At 42.2% G+C, this 20805-nt stretch overlaps 1 protein-coding gene across 2 annotated transcripts; it reads right to left on the bottom strand.

Moving 5' to 3' along the window:
- Window positions 1-1363: 1363 nt before the first annotated feature.
- On the bottom strand, window positions 1364-20524 carry LOC111979616 (phospholipase ABHD3). 2 transcript variants are annotated; one of them, XM_024010210.2, is made up of 9 exons: window positions 20277-20524; window positions 18929-19092; window positions 10715-10897; window positions 9665-9710; window positions 6595-6707; window positions 5886-6059; window positions 5396-5444; window positions 5088-5253; window positions 1364-2140 (listed from the first exon to the last, which is right to left on the bottom strand). In XM_024010210.2, the coding sequence occupies exons 1-9, from the start codon at window positions 20433-20435 to the stop codon at window positions 1956-1958; spliced, it is 1239 nt and encodes a 412-aa protein (XP_023865978.1). In that variant the 5' UTR covers window positions 20436-20524; the 3' UTR covers window positions 1364-1955. The 2 variants fall into 2 exon arrangements, with proteins under 2 accessions (XP_023865978.1, XP_023865979.1); XM_024010211.2 differs by having other exon boundaries at window positions 1791-2140; window positions 5140-5253.
- Between the last annotated feature and the right edge of the window lie 281 nt (window positions 20525-20805).

The following is a 20805-nucleotide window of genomic DNA, read 5'->3' as shown; positions in this document are numbered from 1 at the left end:
ATCTCTTGGATGATAGCCATCCAATAGCTGATGCCATGATAGCTGATGCCAACAGTGGGGCAGTGACCAAATGACCAAACCCTTAAAAGTCAATAAAGTCAGGCAGAGTCAACTGAGRACATGCATTAACAAGCAGAGCACTTGAGAGAAGAGAGACAGCAAAYAACTGCACTGTAGTAGGCTTCATTTAATAATGTGTTACATACAGCAAAATACACTTCATATTGATACATGTTTTTACTGGTACTTTTACTACATAGACAATTTAATTTGAAAATCTTATTGCTAGGCATGTTAAATAGAATAATTTTTWAAAATATAAAATGAAATATAATATCATAAATATAATGACTAACAAAATATGTCCTTTGTGCTACTGATTATGATGCGGTGTGTTCTAAGTCGTAAGGTTCAGGACGTGATGACGATGAGACACATGCTACTTAATGGCCACGGGGCAGAATAAAGAAACACACAAATTCCACAGGAATAAAGTCATAGGTGCATTTGAAATGACACCCTATTCCCTACAGAGTGCACTACATTTGACCTGGGTCCATGAGGTTCTGGCCAAAGGTAGTGCACTATATAGGGAATATGGTGCCATTTTGTATGCAGACAATGTCTGAAACGGTGCATTGGTGACAGTCCGGTTGCCAAATCTGGTGCTACTTTTGCTAACTCCTTTATGGTAAACAACTCCATTCTCATTGTTGTCTTATTAAGCAGAACTAAACTGGCAACCAGGCTGCATTGATGAAATATGCATCTGGTGYGGGATCACAGTCAACACAGAGGGTATGCATACATCCCATCTTACTGTAACACAATCCTATGTTCAAATGTACAATATATCATACACATCACTGTATCTAGCACCTTCATTCTAACATGAGGTTTCAGGTTGATATGCTCAGCAAATACCCTAGTAGGGTAAAATACAGTACTGGTCCATGAAGTAACTAAGACTTGGCTGTGTCTTTAACATCTGGACAACAATAACATCCCTGTGGTATTTGTATATTAATTTATTAGGCCTTTTGGGTATAGTTACTTACATATTAAAAATAATTGAAATAAAGTGTGTTTGCATGAAGGAATTAGAGKCATGGTTCGTTCAAACTAAAATAGTGCAATTTCCCATTCCTTATCATTAATAATGAGTTACATTGTTAGAGCTATTTGGTGTGTGCACAGGTAGAATGTGTGAATAAAARTGCATGCAGAAATATTCAAGAGAACATAAATACTGTGATCTGTTCGGGTAAGGTAAAGTTATCATCTCGAACCAAGTATCACGCTACTATAGCAGCTAGCTGTCTGTCATGAGAGATTAGATATGGGTTTTTGAAAGAAAAAAAAATTGAAGGAATTAATGATCTTCAACATAAAACATTCACATTCATAACAAAGACAGACAGACAGAGACAGACTATGTAAAAAATAAATACAATCCCCGAGGACTAAAATCCTACTGATACATAAGTTGCTGTTGAGAACACTGACGGACAGGGAAAGACAGCTGAAAATATTAATGTCATACAGTACTTCTGTTAACTTAAAAAAGTATTTCCACCACACACTCATTTAGCTAGTACAGCTAATGTGAACATACTCATCTTTTCACCATCGACATGAGCAATTGCAATCACTTTTTCAAATAAGCATAGTATGAATTCATGGGGACATACATTGATTTAATTCATGTATGAAGGAATACATGAGTGGACGGACAAATGTTGTATTGTGACAGGGTGTTCACTTCAAAAGAAAATGTTTTTTGCTTGTAGGGAGGGATGGAGGAGAGAGAGTGATGGAGGAGAGAGAGTGATGGAGATGAGGAAGTAAGGAGAGAAGGACTGGCGGAAGGAGAAAAGGAATGAAGGAAAGGAGAGGGAGAAAAGGAAGGTGTGAAGGAACGACAGAGGGAAGGAAAAAGAGAAGAACTGGTCCTACTAGCTGGAAAGGTCATTGAGGTCACCACCCTGTTCTATGACGGCCTTGGCAAACTGCTTGAACACGCGGTCCATGTAGGTGCTCCGTCGGGGCCACAGGCCCTCCAGGAAACCAATATGGCCMCCGTGGCAGGTGATGAGGAGGGCTAGGTTAGGGTTCTGCTTCACTGCCTCCACTGGAATGGCTGAGGAGGAGAAGAGACAAAACACATTGTTAATAATCTAGCAGTCAAGCAATGGATACATATACCAAGCACTATACAGTATATTGTCGATTTAACTTCCAAAACCCCTCAGAAATACTGTATGCACGTACACATTAAGGCAATACAAGAAATGTACAGATAGATATAAAATAATACTATTTTTTATTTATTTTTATATTACTAACAGATTAAACWAATTTTGGCCAAGGGTCCGTGGAATAAGTTTAGAGGGTGTAATACAATACAGTGCAATGTTATTAATCTCCAATTGATGTTCTTAACCCTGGGCAACATGGGCTTGGGAGGCTCACAGGGATATTGGTATCCATCAAAGAAATAGAATGAAAAAAAGAGAAACCTTTTATTCAATTTTTATTATATCCACAGTACTCCACCAATTGTCAACTTGTAAGTCGCTCTGGATAAGAGCGTCTGCTAAATGACTTAAATGTAATGTAAATGTAAATTGACCATTCGTTAAGCTCCACCCCCGAATTTTGGGCAACCAATCGCTGCGCTCCAACGGATCGCAACTGTAGTCGAGTCCAACACCTCCGACAAGCTCACGTTTCAACGCAATGAAAGCCGGAGAGGGCTTTTGCAAAAACAGTTTTCTTCAAAAAATTTATGTAATTATTATTAAATAAGTGAACAGTGCACCAGGAGTAATTGCTACTGTGATTCCTGCTATGCAGAGCCTGTGAACGCTAGATAGCTAGGCAGCCACTTAATATAACTTGTTTTCTCAAAATGTAAGTTAGGTAGCTAARTTAGCAATGTTATGAATACTTAGCTCCCATCTGCTGTCAACATTAGGATACGATTTGATTAGCACTAGTTAGCTCCAAAAGTGGTTATAGCTTAGACTGCATTCTGACAGTGAATTCAGAGGCTAGCTACACTACAAACATCATTTTTACCAGGTTCCTGTAAAGCAATTGTAATGACAGTCCACCACAACATACCCAAGAGTTTCCTGATTAGCAAAGGGTAGTCTGTGTTTAATTTGATTGTGTACTGGAAACACAGTTTGAGATCATTKTGAGGTGATTTCACCAGTGGTTGAATTGGGAATTGGACTTCCCGGGAAAATGTTGTCTGAGGTTGCAACAGTAACTAAGGGGGACGTGGCTTAACTAAGGGTCAATTATCAATTTTAGTTCAATACTTCTTGTATTGTTTACAAAAACAAACAAAAAATACAGTGCCTTCAGAAAGTATTCATRCTCCTTGATTTATTCCACATTTTGTTGTGTTACAGCCTGAATTCGAAATGGATTACATTTATATTTTCCCTCACCCATCTACACACAATACCCCATAATGACAAAGTGAAAACATGTTTTGAAATACAGAAATATCTAATTTACATAAGTATTCACACCCCTGAGTCAACACATGTTAGAATCACCTTTGGCAGTGATTACAGTTGTGAGTCTTTCTGGGTAAGTCTCTAAGAGCTTTGCACACCTGGTTTGTKCAATATTTGCACATTATTCTTTTTTAAATTCTTCAAGCTCTGTGAAGTTGTTTGTTGATCATTGTTAGACAGCCATTTTCAAGTCTTGCCATATATTTTCAAACCGATTTATGTCAAAACCGCTAACTAGGCCACTCAGGAACATTCAATGTTGTCTTGGTAAGCAACTCCAGTGTACATTTTGTGTTTTAGGTTATTGTCCTGCTGAAAGGTGAATTTGTCTTCCAGTGTCTGTTGGAAAGCAGACGGAACCAGGTTTTCCTCTAGGATTTTGCCTGTGCTTAGCTCTATTCCGTTTCTTTTTATTTAAAAAAACATCCTAGTCCTTGCCGATGACAAGCATACCCATAACATGATGCAGCCACYACCATGCTTGAACATATGAAGAGTGGTACTCAGCGATGTATTTGCTTTGTATTCAGGACATAAAGTWAATTTCTTTGCCACATTTCTTGCAGTTTTACTTTAGTGCCTTATTGCAAACAGGRTGCATGTTTTGGAATAGTTTTTATTCTGTACAGGCTTCCTTCTTGAGTTACTACAATGTTGTTGATCAATCAGTTTTTTCCTATCACAGCCATTAAACTCTGTAACTGTTTCAACATCACCATTGGACTCATGGTGAATTCCCTGAGCGGTTTCCTTCCCCCCCAGCAACTGAGTTAGGAAGAAYGCCTGTATCTTTGTAGTGACTGGGTGTATTGATACACCATCAAAAGTGTAATTAATAACTTCACCATACTCAAAGGGATATTCAATGTCTGTTTTTTTACACATCTACCAATAGGTGCCCTTCTTTGCGAGGCATTGGAAAACCTCCCTTGTCTTTGTGGTTGAATCTGTGTTTGAAATTCACAGCTCAACTGATTGTGACTTATTATGTGACTTGTTAGGCACATTTTTACTCCTGAACTTATTTAGGCTTGCATAACAAAGGGGTTGAAAACTTATTGAAATTCTACAAACATAATTCTACTTTAACATTATAGGGTATTGTGTGTAGACCATTGAAACAAAATCTCAATTAAATCCATTTTAAATTCAGGCTGTAACACAACAAAATGTGGAAAAAGTCAACGGGTGTGAATACTTCCTGAAGGCACTGTAAATGGACTRCAATGTAATCTTTAAAATTGCAAAGTTCTCTCTGCCTCATGGCAAAACGTGTGCCAAAATGTGCCTTCCCAGGGCACGAGACGTGGTTCATCCGGCCAAGCAGTCATAGCAGAACTCCTTGTATGATATTTTCTTGTGCTCTGATTTAAAGGTCGTCCCTGATGAATTTGTTATCACAAAAGGGGTCCCMAACCCCAAAACGTTTGAGAACCACTGTTCTATATTAACACTCATTGTGTATTTGCCTGCATTGTCTTTCCGAAAAGGCCTTGCTCATCGGCTAAGCAACCAACATGGAGGGCCAGGGGTGGGGTGTGATTGTGGATTCACCATGACAGGGGGAGAAGACGTCGTCTGCAGCGTTTAGACACAACATGGGCACCTGCACAGACTTGAGCTTGTGGATGGGACTGGCATCGTGGTAGTAGTCATCGTTGGTGGGGTAGCCAAACATTATAGACGTGAACCTCTCATCAAACTCACGGATGGTCTTGGCCTGCATGGGGGTTGGGATAAACAACATTTGGCAGCAGTCCAAGAGGGCCATAAGGACGAGACTRGAACGTGACTAGAATATATTGTTTTCTTTGACTTTGATTGGATTTACAGGAGGTCATTAAWAAGGAAGTGCATTTTACCTTCATCACATGATCAATGTCGTAACTCTTCTCAAGGACAGATTTGTGTCTAGAGGAGAGAAAAACATGAGGAAGCAGGAAGTAGGTTTGCTTCACTGGGGAAGTAGGTTTGCTTCAATGGGGATCATGGGGAAGCATGGGGGTTTGCTTTAATATCCAGTGGCAATGTTTATGAAATGATTGGGGCCTGAGAGTAAAGTACAGAGTATAAAATATGTCCAGGATCCCCAGAGAGAGATAGCGAAGAGAGAGATAGCAAAGAGAGAGAGGCAAGAGAAAGAGCGAGAGGGAGGGGAGTGAGAGCGAGAGAGAGGGATAGAAAGAGAGGGAAAGAAAGAGAGGCTTGTGGCCAAGCTAGTTCACACCCTCCACAAACCTCAGGGGTCAGGTGCTAACCGCTAAAAGGAAAACAATGTAGCTCAGTGCAACTAACAGCTAAAATAGGCTAATCCCCCAGCCCAGGCTCCAGCTTCCTCTGGCCCCCACCCACCTGTCCACACCTGCCTGCAGGCAGCTAGTGAGGTAAGAGTTGAAGAGGAAGCGGTCCAGAGGCTTCTCCAGTGACGCTGTACACGCAAACACATCCCAACCTGCCGAGAACACCACCACACCCTTCAGACACGTCTCCCTGCCCTTCTTCCCCAGGTAGTTTGCCAGCATCATCCTGGGGTTCAAAAGAGGGGGAGAGGGTTGTGGGGAGAAGGGAGGGGGGAGAGCAGAGAAGGATTGTGAAATGTTACATTTTTCATCAATCTGCACTTAGCTTGGAGATTATAGCTTGAATACCTCTTTTGACATGGYGTAAGTACTACTGAGAGGCTGAGCTCTCTGAATCAAATGCAAAGTGTTGTTTCTGAATGGGGGAAAGCATGAGGCTGCAAACGTTCAAAATACATAACCAACCCATGACATAATTTCTGCTGGTGAGCGTTGACCTTTTTTGAATATCATTAAAAACCTAAGGATGACCAAGTGCGCTCTCGAGGCTCTACGTAAACCGTACTCGCTTCAGACTGACTCCCACAGTTCAGTGAAGTAATACTATAGTATAGTATTGCTCTAGACAGATCCCGTTGACGTCAATAAGCTACAATAATACACAATTTATGCAGAARTCTGAGTAATGCATGTGCTTGGGATTTGGCCCAGTGAATAGTGTCACTGTCCATTGAAGTGAGAATGCATGAAGAGGCACCTACCCGCCCATGGAGACCCCAGCAGCCATGAGAGGGGCGTCCTCATTTGTCCTCTGGATGWGTTCGATGACAGCCTCCAGGTCCTCTGTGTTGGCAGCGCAGTACGTTCTGGGGGTCTGGGTGGCACACAAAGATAAGAAGAGTTCACCATGTGTGCTTTTGCAGAGTGTGTGTACTGTGCACCATTTCCCTGCACGTGCACAMACTGTTAGGGTATCTATAGTCAGACGTGCACATACGGTACATGAATTACACTCAAGCCTTCATACCTTCTCTCACACATGTGCACAAACACTGCTTGTGATTTAGAGGCCAAACAATCACCATGACGCTATGTAGTTTTCATGGTGCTCTATTGATGAGTGGTAGAAAAAGAAGGTCTGGCTTTACAAATGGCTGATTCAGGCTATTTGGAGTTAGYGCAGTAGCAACCACAAGAGCAGTTATAACACCATTAAAGAGCAGTCAGAGCTGTGTAGCATGCAGCCTGCAGCTGGATAGCCTTTGGACTGTAGCATCTGTCCATCACTATCAATTAATGCAAGAAATTCTTGTTAAACATTAAGCAAATTACCCGCTTAGTCAAATGAGACCACAGACAYGGAGAACAATAATGGGCCACTAAGGTTTGATAAAATAAAATAAAACTCAATTTATTTTATATTTAACCTTTATTTAACTAGGCAAGTCAATTAAGAACAAATTATTATTTACAATGACGGCCTACCCCGGCCAAACCCTAACGACGTTGGGCCAATTGTGCGCCGCCCTATGGGACTCCCAATCACGKCCGGTTGTGATACAGCCTGTAATCAAACCAGGGTCTGTAGTGACGCCTCTAGCACTGAGATGCAGTGCCTTAGACCGCTGCGTCACTCGGGACATTCAATGACGAAACTAAATGAAACATAACAGGGTTTTAAAGGTGACAATGAATTCAAATACTAGTACAATCTAAAATGGGATAGGCTACAGCTTTACAACTGTTCTTTGTTGTACCTAAAACCCACTAAAGTACTAATAACTGACAACACATGGATTTAAAATAACCTTAAAGAAGCAGGTTTTATAACTTTATACTCCCTGACATCATCACTTCAGCATTTCAAGTCCATTTAAAGTAACCTATTTCTCAGTCAGACATGTTGTCTATCTCTGTGGCTGCATACCAGTACCTTTCCTCATCAATATTAATGCGCAAAGCTCAGCCAAAGTGGAAGCTGTTTTTTCACAGCAGCCATATCCACTTGCTGTGTCGTCATAGAAAACGTTTTTGAGTAGACGACTTGAGAGGAGTAGGAACTGTACTGGTACGGTTGCAACGATAATATCCACAATAAAAACAGCGTGAACCAATTTCCCTTTTGATGATACAGTATTAAAGTKAACTACAATACAACACAGTTCAATGTCCAATAACCATCCATTGTATTGTAGTACTGGTAAATATTACTATGATATATGATGCGACTCAAATGTACCAACTAAGTGTAACGGAGGCTTTTCGAAACCTGAAGAACTGAATTAGCTCCGAGAGGGAACCTCTCACAGAGCAGGACATTCATTCTAATACTGTGCCCTATTTAAACAATGGACGCCATTTACACTAAACTGGCCACAAAGAAAACAGTCAAAGGCTTATGAATGCGTAGGCATTTGCATAAAACCTCAAAGCTAGTGGAAGAAGGGTCATTCCTTTCCTACCACCACGTTATGTAGTGCAATAGTTATACTCGGAGATCATAGTACTGTTATATATACATACCTGTACATACAAAATACTGGAAATATTTATTTAACTAGGCATTAGGGTACTTCTTACCTCATCATGCAGACAACACGTGAAGTTTGTTTGATTTTTTTCACATGTGCACTCATAGAGATCCTATTAAAGTACTCTAATTCCTACTTATCTGTGTGCACTACAGTATTGGCCCAGTTTGGCAACTGAGAATAGCCCTTTCAGATGAAACCCTGGCCTGGGTTACAAGATAACAGTAACTGGTGTGTGTATGTGTGTGTGTGTGTGTGTGTGTGTGTGTGTGTGTGTGTGTGTGGTGTGTGTGTGTGTGTGTGTGTGTGTGTGTGTGTGTGTGTGTGTGTGTGTGTGTGTGTGTGTGTGTGTGTGTGTGTGTGTGTGTGTGTGTGTGTGTGTGTGTGTCGTGTGTGTGTGTGTGTCGTGTGCGTGTGTGTCGTGTTCATGTTGTGCATGTGTGTTGTGTGTGTGTGTGTGTGTGTGTGTTCATGCTTGAGTGCATGTGTGTCTGTCTTTGTGACTGTGCATGTGAATACAACAACGACAAGACACAAAACAACCCATTTATTTATTCTGAGAGCACAGATCTCAAAAAGGACATTGTGGCCACAAACTATGGCACGATACAAGGTTTCATTTGTCGATTGGCTGAGCAGTTTGGGTGACACCGATACCTAATATAATTTATGCACATTAGCATCTCTTGAATAGCATCATAGCACTTCCTCGCTTCAATGGAGATTGACAACCTAATCGTTGGCTAAATAGATCTGGAACGGGCGTAGATTCATAGATAAAGCTTGAGCTACAGTGGGTGTCAGAATAGCATGTGCTTGGTGAAGACAGGACAGGGCAAGGTCATTCTGCTCTATGGTCCAGTGTTAGAATACACTATCCACCTGTAACTTCAATCCCTGCTATGTAACAACATAGTCKGTCTGCACCCTGTCTGGACTAGGCTCCCTATGGGTAACCCAATACACTATGGGTTACACATGACACAGACATTATGTGTCATGTTATGGGCTGCTCGGTGACATAGTGAAGGGGGTGTCACACTGATAAATAGCACCAATGACAATGCAGGGGAAAGCCTGCACAGGCATGTGGAGCACCACTAGGATGTAGGGCCTATGTCTTTGTCATGTTGTGAGTGTTTGCATAGCCGTGTAGATGAAGATACCTTTTGATTGTACGGAGTAAAATAGTCGTTGCAAACTGTTGTGCTTTTGAATGCATGTCTGAATTTAAAACAAAAAAGGTACACATGCACAAATCCTTTTGAAACTGTACTTTGTATGAATATTAGATTCTTACCAAGAGAGTTTCGCCAGACACCCCTCTGTTGTTGAATACCGCACACCTGAAACACAAAAACATGCACTTTAGCCTTTGAATTCCATTCATTCCATTTCTTTCCTTGCATTCCTTGAGAAATTACAAGACTAATGCTAATATGATTACGTTCCTAAATGTAAGCGAGTGCCAGCGTGATAACTATGTTCTAACTTCCAGGTGCACTGCATGACTCAAAATAACACGCTGCCCCCAATCTGTTTTTCTATTAGTGCTGAACAGCAGTATCATACATTTCTCTACTCATCTGTTATCTGAGAGACTCAACCTTGCTGTTTCTATCTGTAAAACTCAGCAGCAGGGTGGGGCCATACTGTAGATTGGGGGGTGGACACAGCAAGGAGTGGTGACGTACATTTGCTTCCTGCTGCAAAGCTTGTACCAGTAAGCTGTAATTCACTAAGCTAGCAGGACAGGGGTGAGGGCCGGGGTGAAAGATGCTGACTTTGCCTGCTTGCCCCCCCCCCCTTCCCTGCTCCGTTTGCTTGCCTGCCCCCCTCCCGTACCTTCTCTAAACTGCTCCCTCCGTTTTAAAGAACGAGTACAGAGAACACAGAGGGGCTTTTTGGAGGAGAGAAAACTGCCTCCCTCGGCATCTCTTAGGGCTTATGCAACGTTCAGCTCTTTCTTTCCAAAGCAGCTCTGCTCTGCCTACTGAGAGATTGGCTAGCCTCTCTATTGTTGCAGCTGCCTACCTCAAGTAACCCTAATCCATTCATACAMCGTTGTTATAACACAATGTACAAATGCGTTTGAAAGTACTGTCAACTCCTGACATAGAGTATGTTCACTGCAAAGAAAATGTATTYGAATTTGGACTACTGAACTGCAATGCACTGAAACAGATGAGTGTGTTATCAAGAGTGGACTGTMCACAGTGTTTAAAATAGTCCTACAGGCTAAAATATAGGCCTAATCCACAGGCCTAATCCACAGTATTGAATGGAGCAATAGTTTGAATTCATGAAAACTGTGCAGTACTGTCTAGTACTTCTAGCCAAGAACACACACCTATATCCCAGCTCCCTGCTCTGCTGGACCATGTGGAGGATGTAGGACTCTCTGCTGGTGCCGGTCAGGCCTGGAAGCAGCAGGACGGTGGGGCGCGTGGCCGAGTTGGGGTGGGAGGCGCTGTCATCGTTGTCGAACCAATCCAGAGAGATCTGCCCTCCATCTGCTGCTCTAATGAGCTCACTGCAGAGAGGAGAAGGTCAGACATAACAGTCAGAAGAGAAGCGGGACAGGCCGGGTAGAAARAGACAGCACTAAATTACAGACACACACACTAGGGATTATCATGGGTAACCGGGATCCCGGSACTGTCCTGAGAACACTTCACGTTTCCCGAAAAGAAAATTGATGGCTCATTTCTTCCCCAATGTCTGCACTAATACAATTCCWCAGCATCAGGTTAGCAAGAAATGTAGTAGCACATTATCCAAACAGGTTGTASCATGGAAGCCTAGTKTATTTACTTYATACAAAGTGGCCATAAATTCAAAGCGCACGCAAAATTGACACTGCCGGTCTTGCCGGACTGCATTCGCAACCTGAATTCAGTTAATAAACCCTAAAGGAAACCCCCTACAGTGTAGTCTATTAAAGAACGTGTGTSTCTTTGAGCTGTCATTGTAAGTCTTCAGACAGTTACACATTTGATAGGCCTATGCACAATTCACTACATAGGCATCTTTGTCATGAAGTCTGTTAACAATTCAGAGAGACATGARGGAAAATTCTATCCTCTCGTCCAAGAGCCTAGGCTATTTTCCTGTCAAGTCCCAATCCCACTGAAACCCAAAATCGTGACTACTTTATTCTGTAATCCATAGGTTGGATTATCAAAAAGCACGTCTCTTGGTTATGCATGTCAAAATACCGTTATAACATTTCTCCTGCTTCTCTGCGCWKTCTCGTACATGCTGCCCAAATGAGAACTTCGGTAGAGAATGTGTGAATAGGGAGGAGGTACTAAGATAACATATGGAATTGTTTTAAGATGGTCATACCATGGATCATTTAGCTATTTGATTTAGARTTTTCTGATCCCTTTAGGTATATATATATTTTATTTATTTATTTGGCCTTTACTACTATAGCCCATAGAAACTATTTGAATAATATATTCCTAAATGGCAAAAAATACATTCCTTTTGATAGATTCTTTTACTAAGGTTTTGAAGTGTCTGTCCTATATCTAGGAGATACACTACATGACCAAAAGTAYGTGGACACCTACTGATGTTTTGGGCAATTAGGCCTGGCTCGCAGTCAATGTTCTAATTCATCCCAAAGGTGTTCGATGGGGTTGATGTCCAGGCTGTGTGCACGCCAGTCAAGTTCTTCCACACTGATCTCGACAAACCGTTTATGTATGGACCTCACTTTGTGCACAGGGGCATTGTCATACTGAAACAGGAAAGGGCCTTCCCCAAACTCTTGCCACAAAGTTGGAAGCACAGAATTGTCAAGAATGCCTTTGTATGCTGTAGCGATAAGATTTCCCTTCACTGGAACTAAGGAGCCTGAACCATGAAAAAAAAAACGTCAGACCATTATTCCTCCTCCACCAAACTTTACAGTTGGCACTATGCATCTGCCAAACCCAGATTCGCCCATCGGACTGCCAGATGGTGAAGCGTGATCCATCACTCTAGAGAACGCGTTTCCAAAGCCCAATGGAGGTGAGTTTTACACCACTCCAGCCAACGCTTGGCATTGCGCATGGTGATCTTAGGCTTACACGCCGCTCTCTCGGCCATGGAAATCCATTTCATGAAGCTCCCGACGAACAGTTCTTGTGCTGATGTTGTTTCCAGAAACAGTTTGGAACTCGGTATTGAGTGTTGCAGCCGAGGACAGACAATTTTTACATGCTTCGCGTTTCAGCACTTGGTGGTCCCATTCTGTGAGCTTGTGTGGCCTACCACTTCGCGGCCRAGTAGTTATTGCTCCTAGAAGTTTCCACTTCACAATAATAGCAGCTCTRGCAGGGAAGAAATTTTACGAACGGAGTTGTTGGCAAGGTTGCATCCTATGACGGTGCCACGTTGAAAGTCACTAAGCTCTTCAGTAAGGCCATTCTACTGCCAATGTTTGTCTATGTAGATTGCATGGCTGTGTGCTCGATTTTATACACCTGTCAGCAACGTGTGTGGCTGAAATAGCCGAATCCACTAATTGGAAGGGGTKTCAACATACTTTTGTATATACTGTATAGTGTATATCTATATCTATATGTACACTGAAGAAAATATCAACAGAACATGTAAAGTGTTGGTCCCATGTTTCATAAGCTGAAATAAAAGATCCATGAAATGTTCCATAMGCACAAAAAGCTTATTTCTCTCAGATGTTGTGCACACATTTGTCTACATCCCTGTTAGTGAGCMTYTCTCCTTTGCMAAGATAATCCATCCACCTGACAGGTTTTGCATATCAAGAAGCTGATTAAACAGCAGGATCATTATAAAGGCGTACCTTGTGCTGGGGACAATAAAAGGCCAATGTGCAGTTTTGTCACACATCACAATGCCACAGATGTCTCAAGTTGAGGGCGCGTGTAATTGGCATGCAGAGCTTTTGCCAGAGAATTTAATGTACATTTTTCTACCGTAAGCCGCCTTCAACGTCGTTTTAGAGAATTTGGCAGTACGTCCAACCAGCCTCACAACCGCAGACGACGTGCGTGGCGTCATGTGGGCAAGCGATTTGCTGATGTCAACATTGTGAACAGAGTGCMCCATGATGGTGGTGGGGTTATGGTATGGGCAGGCATAAGCTACCGACAACGAACACAATTTCATTTTATCGATGCCAATTTGAATGCACAGAAATACCGTGACGATATCCTGAGGCTCATTGTGAGGCCCTTTTTTTAAAGGTTTCTGTGAACAACAGATACATATCTGTATTCCCGGTCATGTAAAATCCATAGATTAGGGCCAAATGAATTTATTTCAATTGACTGATTTCCGCATATGAACTGTAACTCAGTAAAATCTTTGAAATTGTTGCATGTTGCATTTATCTTTTTGTTTATCTTGACAACCACTTTATTTATATATATATATATAGAGAGAGAGAGAGATATCTGAAATCGAATACTTTAAGGTATAGAATTATTAACAACTGTAATTGTCACTTCCTGATCTGTTTTACCTGTTCTTGTGATTGTCTCCACCTCCTCCAGGTGTGACTTATTTTCCGCAGTGTATTTATCCCTGTGTTTCCTGTCTCTCTGTGCCAGTTCGTCTTGTATGTTTTCAAGTCAACCAGCGTGTTTTCCCATGTGCCTGTTTTCTATTATCTTTTTCCTAGTCTTCCCTGTTTTGACCTTTGCAGGTTTTTTTCTGGACTCCGTACCCGCCTGCCTGACCCTTCTGCCTGCCCTGACATCGAGCCTGTCTGCCACTCTTTTCACCTCTTGGACTCAGAATCTGGTTTTGACCTTTTGCCTGTCCACGACCATTCTCTTGCCTTCTCCTTTTGGATTATAAATAAACTACCAAGACTCTAACCATCTGCCTTGTGCCCTTAGAGTAATGTTTATTTTCTTGTTGGAACCTATATGGATCTATAATTCCACTTGAGAAATACTGCACCAAACATCTTACTTAGATGTAAAATTGTGCGACCAGACCTCCTCGGCAAAAACGCCAAAATGAATTACCGATTTATCTTAGATTCATTCTAACTATTTTGAGGAATTGTATAATGACTATGTTGTTGCTATGGCGTCTCAAGAGGGACAAAGTAATATTGCGCTTTTTAAGTGAAGGGTCTTGTATGAGAGTATGCGAGGCACGGACGTTCCCTTCCCCTAGCCGAGTTCTGCTAGGAGCAAACTGAACCTAGTATGCAGATCATTTTTGCCACCTAATTGGTATTTTGACCAATCAGATCAGATCTTTTGCCTCTAATTGGGCAAAGATCAGAATTGGGCTGCCTGTACAATTGCAGCCGTGCAGTCCCACCTGCACCATTTTCTTGACAACCACTTTATTTCACTAGTGATCAGCCTCACAAGCTGCATTGATACAGGCAGCCCAATTCAGATCTTTTGCCAATGATTTAGAATATCTGATACTTATCTGATCTTTTCCCTAAAGTGTAAACAGAAAAAAAACAATCTGATTTGACCTCCAATTTAAATCACATCCATATGTGGATCTCAATCCTGATACAATTCTGATGCTCCATTTGCGACCTCCGTCTGGGCGCTCAGATCAGACTTTTTTGCTCTGAAGAGATTTTGTTCTCTGCAGCTGCAGTGGATTCTTATGGAGAATAAATGTATAGTTTCCCCAAGCCTACCCCGTTAGCTGGGGTCAATGAGACCCAGTGCAATCCATCTCACGCCAACCAACCAACCGAGCGACCAGACAACAACATTGGTTGTCAATGCCTGTATGACTGGAAGAGGAATGAAATTACAGAACCACACCAGCATTAAATATGCACTTAAAGGCGAGACTAGAGCAGCCACTGGTGTCGTGGGYCGTGCACCAATCTGGAGCCAGCTGGTTGGGCCGTGTACCAATCGAGAGCGAGCACGACCCATAAGCAGAAACAGGAGGACACCTCTTTTATAGACATGCTAATCCCAGATGCGGATGAGTGRAGTGAGAGAGAGAGAGAGAGAAAAATGTYACTCCGACAGCCAGCGATAGTCGAGAAAATCATGATCAACTTTCAAGGATCTCTGTCCCATTCAGTTCAACATTCCATGGTGGGTCAAATAGTCAAATTGCCATGGTCTGAGGCACTTTTCCAATTCTAATAATGCAATTTCTATGCTCTGTCCTTGTGTAGATTTGACTATGGTTAGTAGAGGTCTTCTCTTCCCTCATGACTAATAACCTCCAGCAAATATCATTGGCTAAACACACACACACACACACACACACACACGCACACACACACACACACACACACCACACACACACACACACACACACACACACACCACACCACACACACAACACACACACACACACACACCACACACACCACACACACACACACACACACACACACACACACACACACATCGGAGACAGGTGGTGGGTGAGACCCACATGCTGCCATGGTGCATTGTGGGAAGTGGGAAACATGTAGCTGCTTGATTGGACAATGGTTAAACAAAGGCCAAGAGAAGTGGAATGCCCTTGACACTAGGGCATCCTTCTGAGTCACTGGATCAGATTAGGGCAAGTCTGTCTGACTGCTATCAAGGCCAGGACAATAGTAATAGATGGCCTATAGTCCCATTCTGTGGTTAGTTACCTATAGTGCCACTTTCAGCAATAGTAGTAAAGATTTCAGAAGGTCTACTCTATCTTGATTGGCTATTGAAGTTGATGATGATATTGCTCCTTAGTGGACAACCTACATAAACACAGTAACTAATGACAATGATCAAATAATTTGGTATTTTCGGTCAGTAAATCAGATCAAATCACTATTTTGATTCTAGCTCTGTGGAATATACTATACTATATATATTACATACAGAGCCTTCGGAAAGTATTCAGACCCCTTGACTTTTTCCACATTTTGTTAGGTTACAGCTTTATTCTAAAATGTATAAAATAAAATAAAAATGTGTCAATCAATCTACACACAACACCCCATAATGACAAAGCAAAAACAGGTTTTAAGAAAAGTATTCTAATTTACAAAAAAAAAATATATATATATAACATTTACATAAGTATTCAGACCATTTACTCAGTACTTTGTTGAAGCACCTTTGGCAGCGATTACAGCCTCGACTCTTCATGGGCATGATGCTACAAGCTTGGCACACCTGTATTTGGGGAGTATCTCCCATTCTTCTCTGCAGACCCTCTCAAGCTCTGTCAGGTTGGATGGGGAGCGTTGCTGAACAGCTATTTTCAGGTCTCTCCAGATATGTTCGATCGGGTTCAAGTCCGGGCTTGGCTGGGCCACTCAAGGACATTCAGAGACTTGTCCCGAAGCCACKCCTGCATTGTCTTGGCTGTGTGATTAGGGTCTTTGTCCTGTTGGAAGGTGAACCTTCGCCCCAGTCTGAGGTCCTGAGCACTCTGGAGCAGGTTTTCATTAAGGATCTCTCTATACTTTGCTCTGTTCTTCCTCGATCCTGACTAGTCTCCCAGTCCCTGCTGCTGAAAAACATCCATCGTAGGGATGGTGCCAGGTTTCCTCCAGAAGTGATGCTTGGCATTCAGACCAAAGAGTTCAATCTTGGGTTCATCAGACCAGAGAATCTTGTTTCTCATTGTCTGAGAGTCTTTAGGTGCCTTTTGGCAAACTCCAAGCGGGCTGTCATGTGCCTTTTAACGAGGAGTGGCTTCCATCAGGCCATTGTACCATAAAGTTATGATTGGTGGAGTGCTGCAGGGATGGTTGTCCTTCTGGAAGGTTCTCCCATCTCCACAGAGGAACTCTAGAGCTCTATCAGAGTGACCATCGGGTTCTTGGTCACCTCCCTGACCAAGACCCTTCTCCCCCGATTGCTCAGTTTGGCCGGGCGGTTCTAGGAAGAGTCTTGGTGGTTCCAAACTTCTTCCAGTTAAGAATGATGGAGGCCACTGTGTTCTTGGGGACCTTCAATGATGCAGAAWTTTTTWTTTATTATATGCAACAATTTCTAAAAACCTGTTTTTGCGTCGTCATTATGGGGTATTGTGTGTAGATTCCTAAGGCTTGAATTTTTWWAATTCATTTTAGAATAAGGCTGTAACGTAACAAAATGTGGAAAAAGTCAAGGGGTCTGAGTACTTTCCGAAGGCACTGTATATACAGTACCAGTCAAAAGTTTGRACACACCTACTCATTCCAGGGTTTTCCTTTATTTTTACTATTATCTACATTGTATATCAAAACGATGAAATAACACATATGGAATCATGTAGTAACCAAAAAAAGTGTTAAACAAATCAAACTATATTATGTTTGAGATTCTTCAAAGTAGGCACCCTTTGCCTTGATGACAGCTTTGCACACTTGGCATTCTCTCAACCAGCTTCACCTGGAATGCTTTTCCAACAGTCTTGAAGGAGTTCCCACATATGCCACACACACACACAYWWTATATATATATATATATATATACTAACTACCCCCAACTCCATTGAATTAATTTCAACCCACCTAATAAATGCAGGAGTCCTTGGACACCCTGACCATTAATCTCTAACAGAATGCATTAAAGTGGCAGCGGTTGCCTGAGCCAATACCATCACACAAAAGATTACTTTCACGTTTCTGCTGATAAGTCTTGACGAAGGGCAAGAGGTGCAACCCACTGGGCACAGACGTCAATTCAACGTTCATTCTACCTGTTCACTAGACCAAGTGACCCTTGAACTTTGACACTTATTTAAGAGAATTGGCAATAAATCACAATCTGTATTGTAAAGACTAATCTAGTAATAGTTTTTACATGCCCCCCCAAAAGGTCTGTGCATGTCTAACAGTATAACTTTAGTCCGTCCCCTCGCAAACCAGGGACCCTCTGCACATATCAACAACAGTCACCCACGAAGCATCGTTACCCATCGCTCCACAAAGGCCGCGGCTCTTGCAGAGCAAGGGGAACCACTACTTCAAGGTCTCAAAGCGAGTGACGTAACCGACTGAAACGCTATTAGCGCGCACCACCGCTAACTAGCTAGCCATTTCACATCCGTTACACTCACCCCCCTTTCGACCTCCTCCTTTTCCGCAGCAACCAGTGATCCGGGTCAACAGCATCAATGTAACAGTTTAACTTTACGTCCGTCCCCCCTCGCAAACCAGGGACCCTCTGCACATATCAACAACAGTCACCCACGAAGCATCGTTACCCATCGCTCCACAAAGGCCGCGGCTCTTGCAGAGCAAGGGGAACCACTACTTCAAGGTCTCAAAGCGAGTGACGTAACCGAYTGAAACGCTATTAGCGCGCACCACCGCTAACTAGCTAGCCATTTCACATCCGTTACACATGTCCCTGCATACAGGTGTATTTTTAAACTAACACCATGCAACAGGCTTCTCTCTTATGAGACATGAGCTCCATGAGTTTAAACCAATTTCTCCAGTTTAATTCCTGTTCACCCAGTTCCATTTCACCATCAGACCAGGGAAACCCCTTCCCTTCACATGCTAAAGATCCTCTCGCAATATGTTCATTTTGAGATAGTTCTTTCAACAATAACACCACTACCATCACTTCTGATCCTATAAAAGTCTTACTTTCTGTAGCTGACCCCCGGTTTAGCCGTGACGAAGGGCCTAAGCACCGTCTGGATCCGGCTCTCCCAGCACCAGAAGGTGGGGTAGTAGGTCTCTGACACCACGGGACATTGGTCCCGCAGGAACTGGTAGAACTTCTTACCACCAGAAATCAGTTGGGGCTTCTGCAATACAAGACATGAAGTGTGTGAGTGATGTGGCTTTCACGTTATTGAGGGGAAGTGGAGGAGAAATGTCTGACCATGCAAGTCAAAGATACATTGTTGTACCTTTCCTACATTGAATTTACGCAATGTATACTACAGACGACAGACAATCTCCTGAATACAGTTCATTATACTTCATCATTCACAATCTACACCACTCCTCCCTTACAATACCCTTAAAAACATTGTGAAGCCTCTTCACTGAAATCACACGATTTTGAATATTGATTCCAAAGGAAGGATCTCAACAACTATGGTGTAATTGTAATGCAATATCAAGACTGGAATCTCAATTTTATATTGCTCTAATTTTGTTCTAGAGGACTGTATAAAGTGTCAGAAAATATGAAATGTTTTGGTGAGTTTTAGGGACATTCTGCAGTCACTAGTGGAGATGAAAGAGACTGGTAATGAGAATACAGTGACAGTAGGCAGTGTTGTAAATGGGATTATATGAGGTCACCACAATATCAAACACATCTGTCCTATCAGAGCATATAGGTCCTTATACATGTGCAGCACATCTCTGAACCTGTAAAACAAAAAATGTAATGCACGGCCGTTATTGTGTGTTTTATTATTATCAAACAWTCGCCTGATGTTATATAGGCCTATGCTTTTCATTATTGGGGAAATCGAATATTGGAAAACCCATTAATTCCTGAATATCCAGTAGACCTRCAGTAGGTAAGGAACCATCATTGCATGAAAATTTCTGACAGCTTGCATGACAATAGCCTAAACCGAGCCTACATGATCGACATTTCAGATTACAAAACCAACAAAGGACTCACGATCAAATATATGCGGCCTAAATAGCAATTCAACTTTTGTAAATATGTAGCCTTGGCCTAATTGTACAAATTTTGAATTTTCACATTTAGTCCGGAGAAAAATCATACGATAGCATTTTATTGAGAGATTATATCGCATGTGCAGTACCGCAGATGCTCGTACGCTACTGTAATAAATCAGCCCCCTCAGCAAACCATGCAGCAGCTGAGCCGGTTTGATGCGCAAAAGCGYGAGCAATATCCCTCATAATAACCGTTATGCCACATTCYAATATTTAAAAGACAAGTTGCAGGTTACAATGTATCCCAAATAATTATTCTTCAAAGCAGCCTCTGTGACCTCCCTACCTTCGCGACAGAGATCAAGTAATAGTAGGCATAAGCTGCGCTGAAGCCAAGCACCAGTGACAATACACCAGATCCAAAAAGTCCAACTTTCACTTGATTTTCCAGATAAAGTGACAGGTCCCTTGTCAAAACATTCAAATTGAAGTCCAGTGAGATCATTGCCAGGTCCCTGTTATCTCGCGCTTTCAGGTATAGCGGCCAGGTTCGAATGAAACCTCTGCTCCTCTGGATGCACGCACTAATGTGAAGGGGAAAGTCAAGGGGAGCGGTATATATAGAGGCAGACGATGGCGCTATTTGACCGGACTGCGCTGAGCCGTAGCAGGCGCAATATTAGGCTATATAACACCTGCAGTGGAAGCAGCCAACATTGCATCGGGGACAGCGCACATTTTGTCCGATTTATCTTTTTCGTAGCAGGTTAGGATAACTTACGCAGCAGGTTAGGATAATTAAAGTAGCATGTTAGGATAATTAGGTTAAGGTTAGGAAAAGGGTGAAGGTTAGGGTTAGCTAAAATACAACAATA

Source organism: Salvelinus sp. IW2-2015, linkage group LG19 (assembly GCF_002910315.2).
Source record: "Salvelinus sp. IW2-2015 linkage group LG19, ASM291031v2, whole genome shotgun sequence".
Classification (NCBI taxonomy): Eukaryota; Metazoa; Chordata; class Actinopteri; order Salmoniformes; family Salmonidae; genus Salvelinus; species Salvelinus sp. IW2-2015.
The sequence above is the reverse complement of the archived record's forward strand: the minus strand, read 5'-3'. Positions and strand labels throughout refer to the sequence as shown.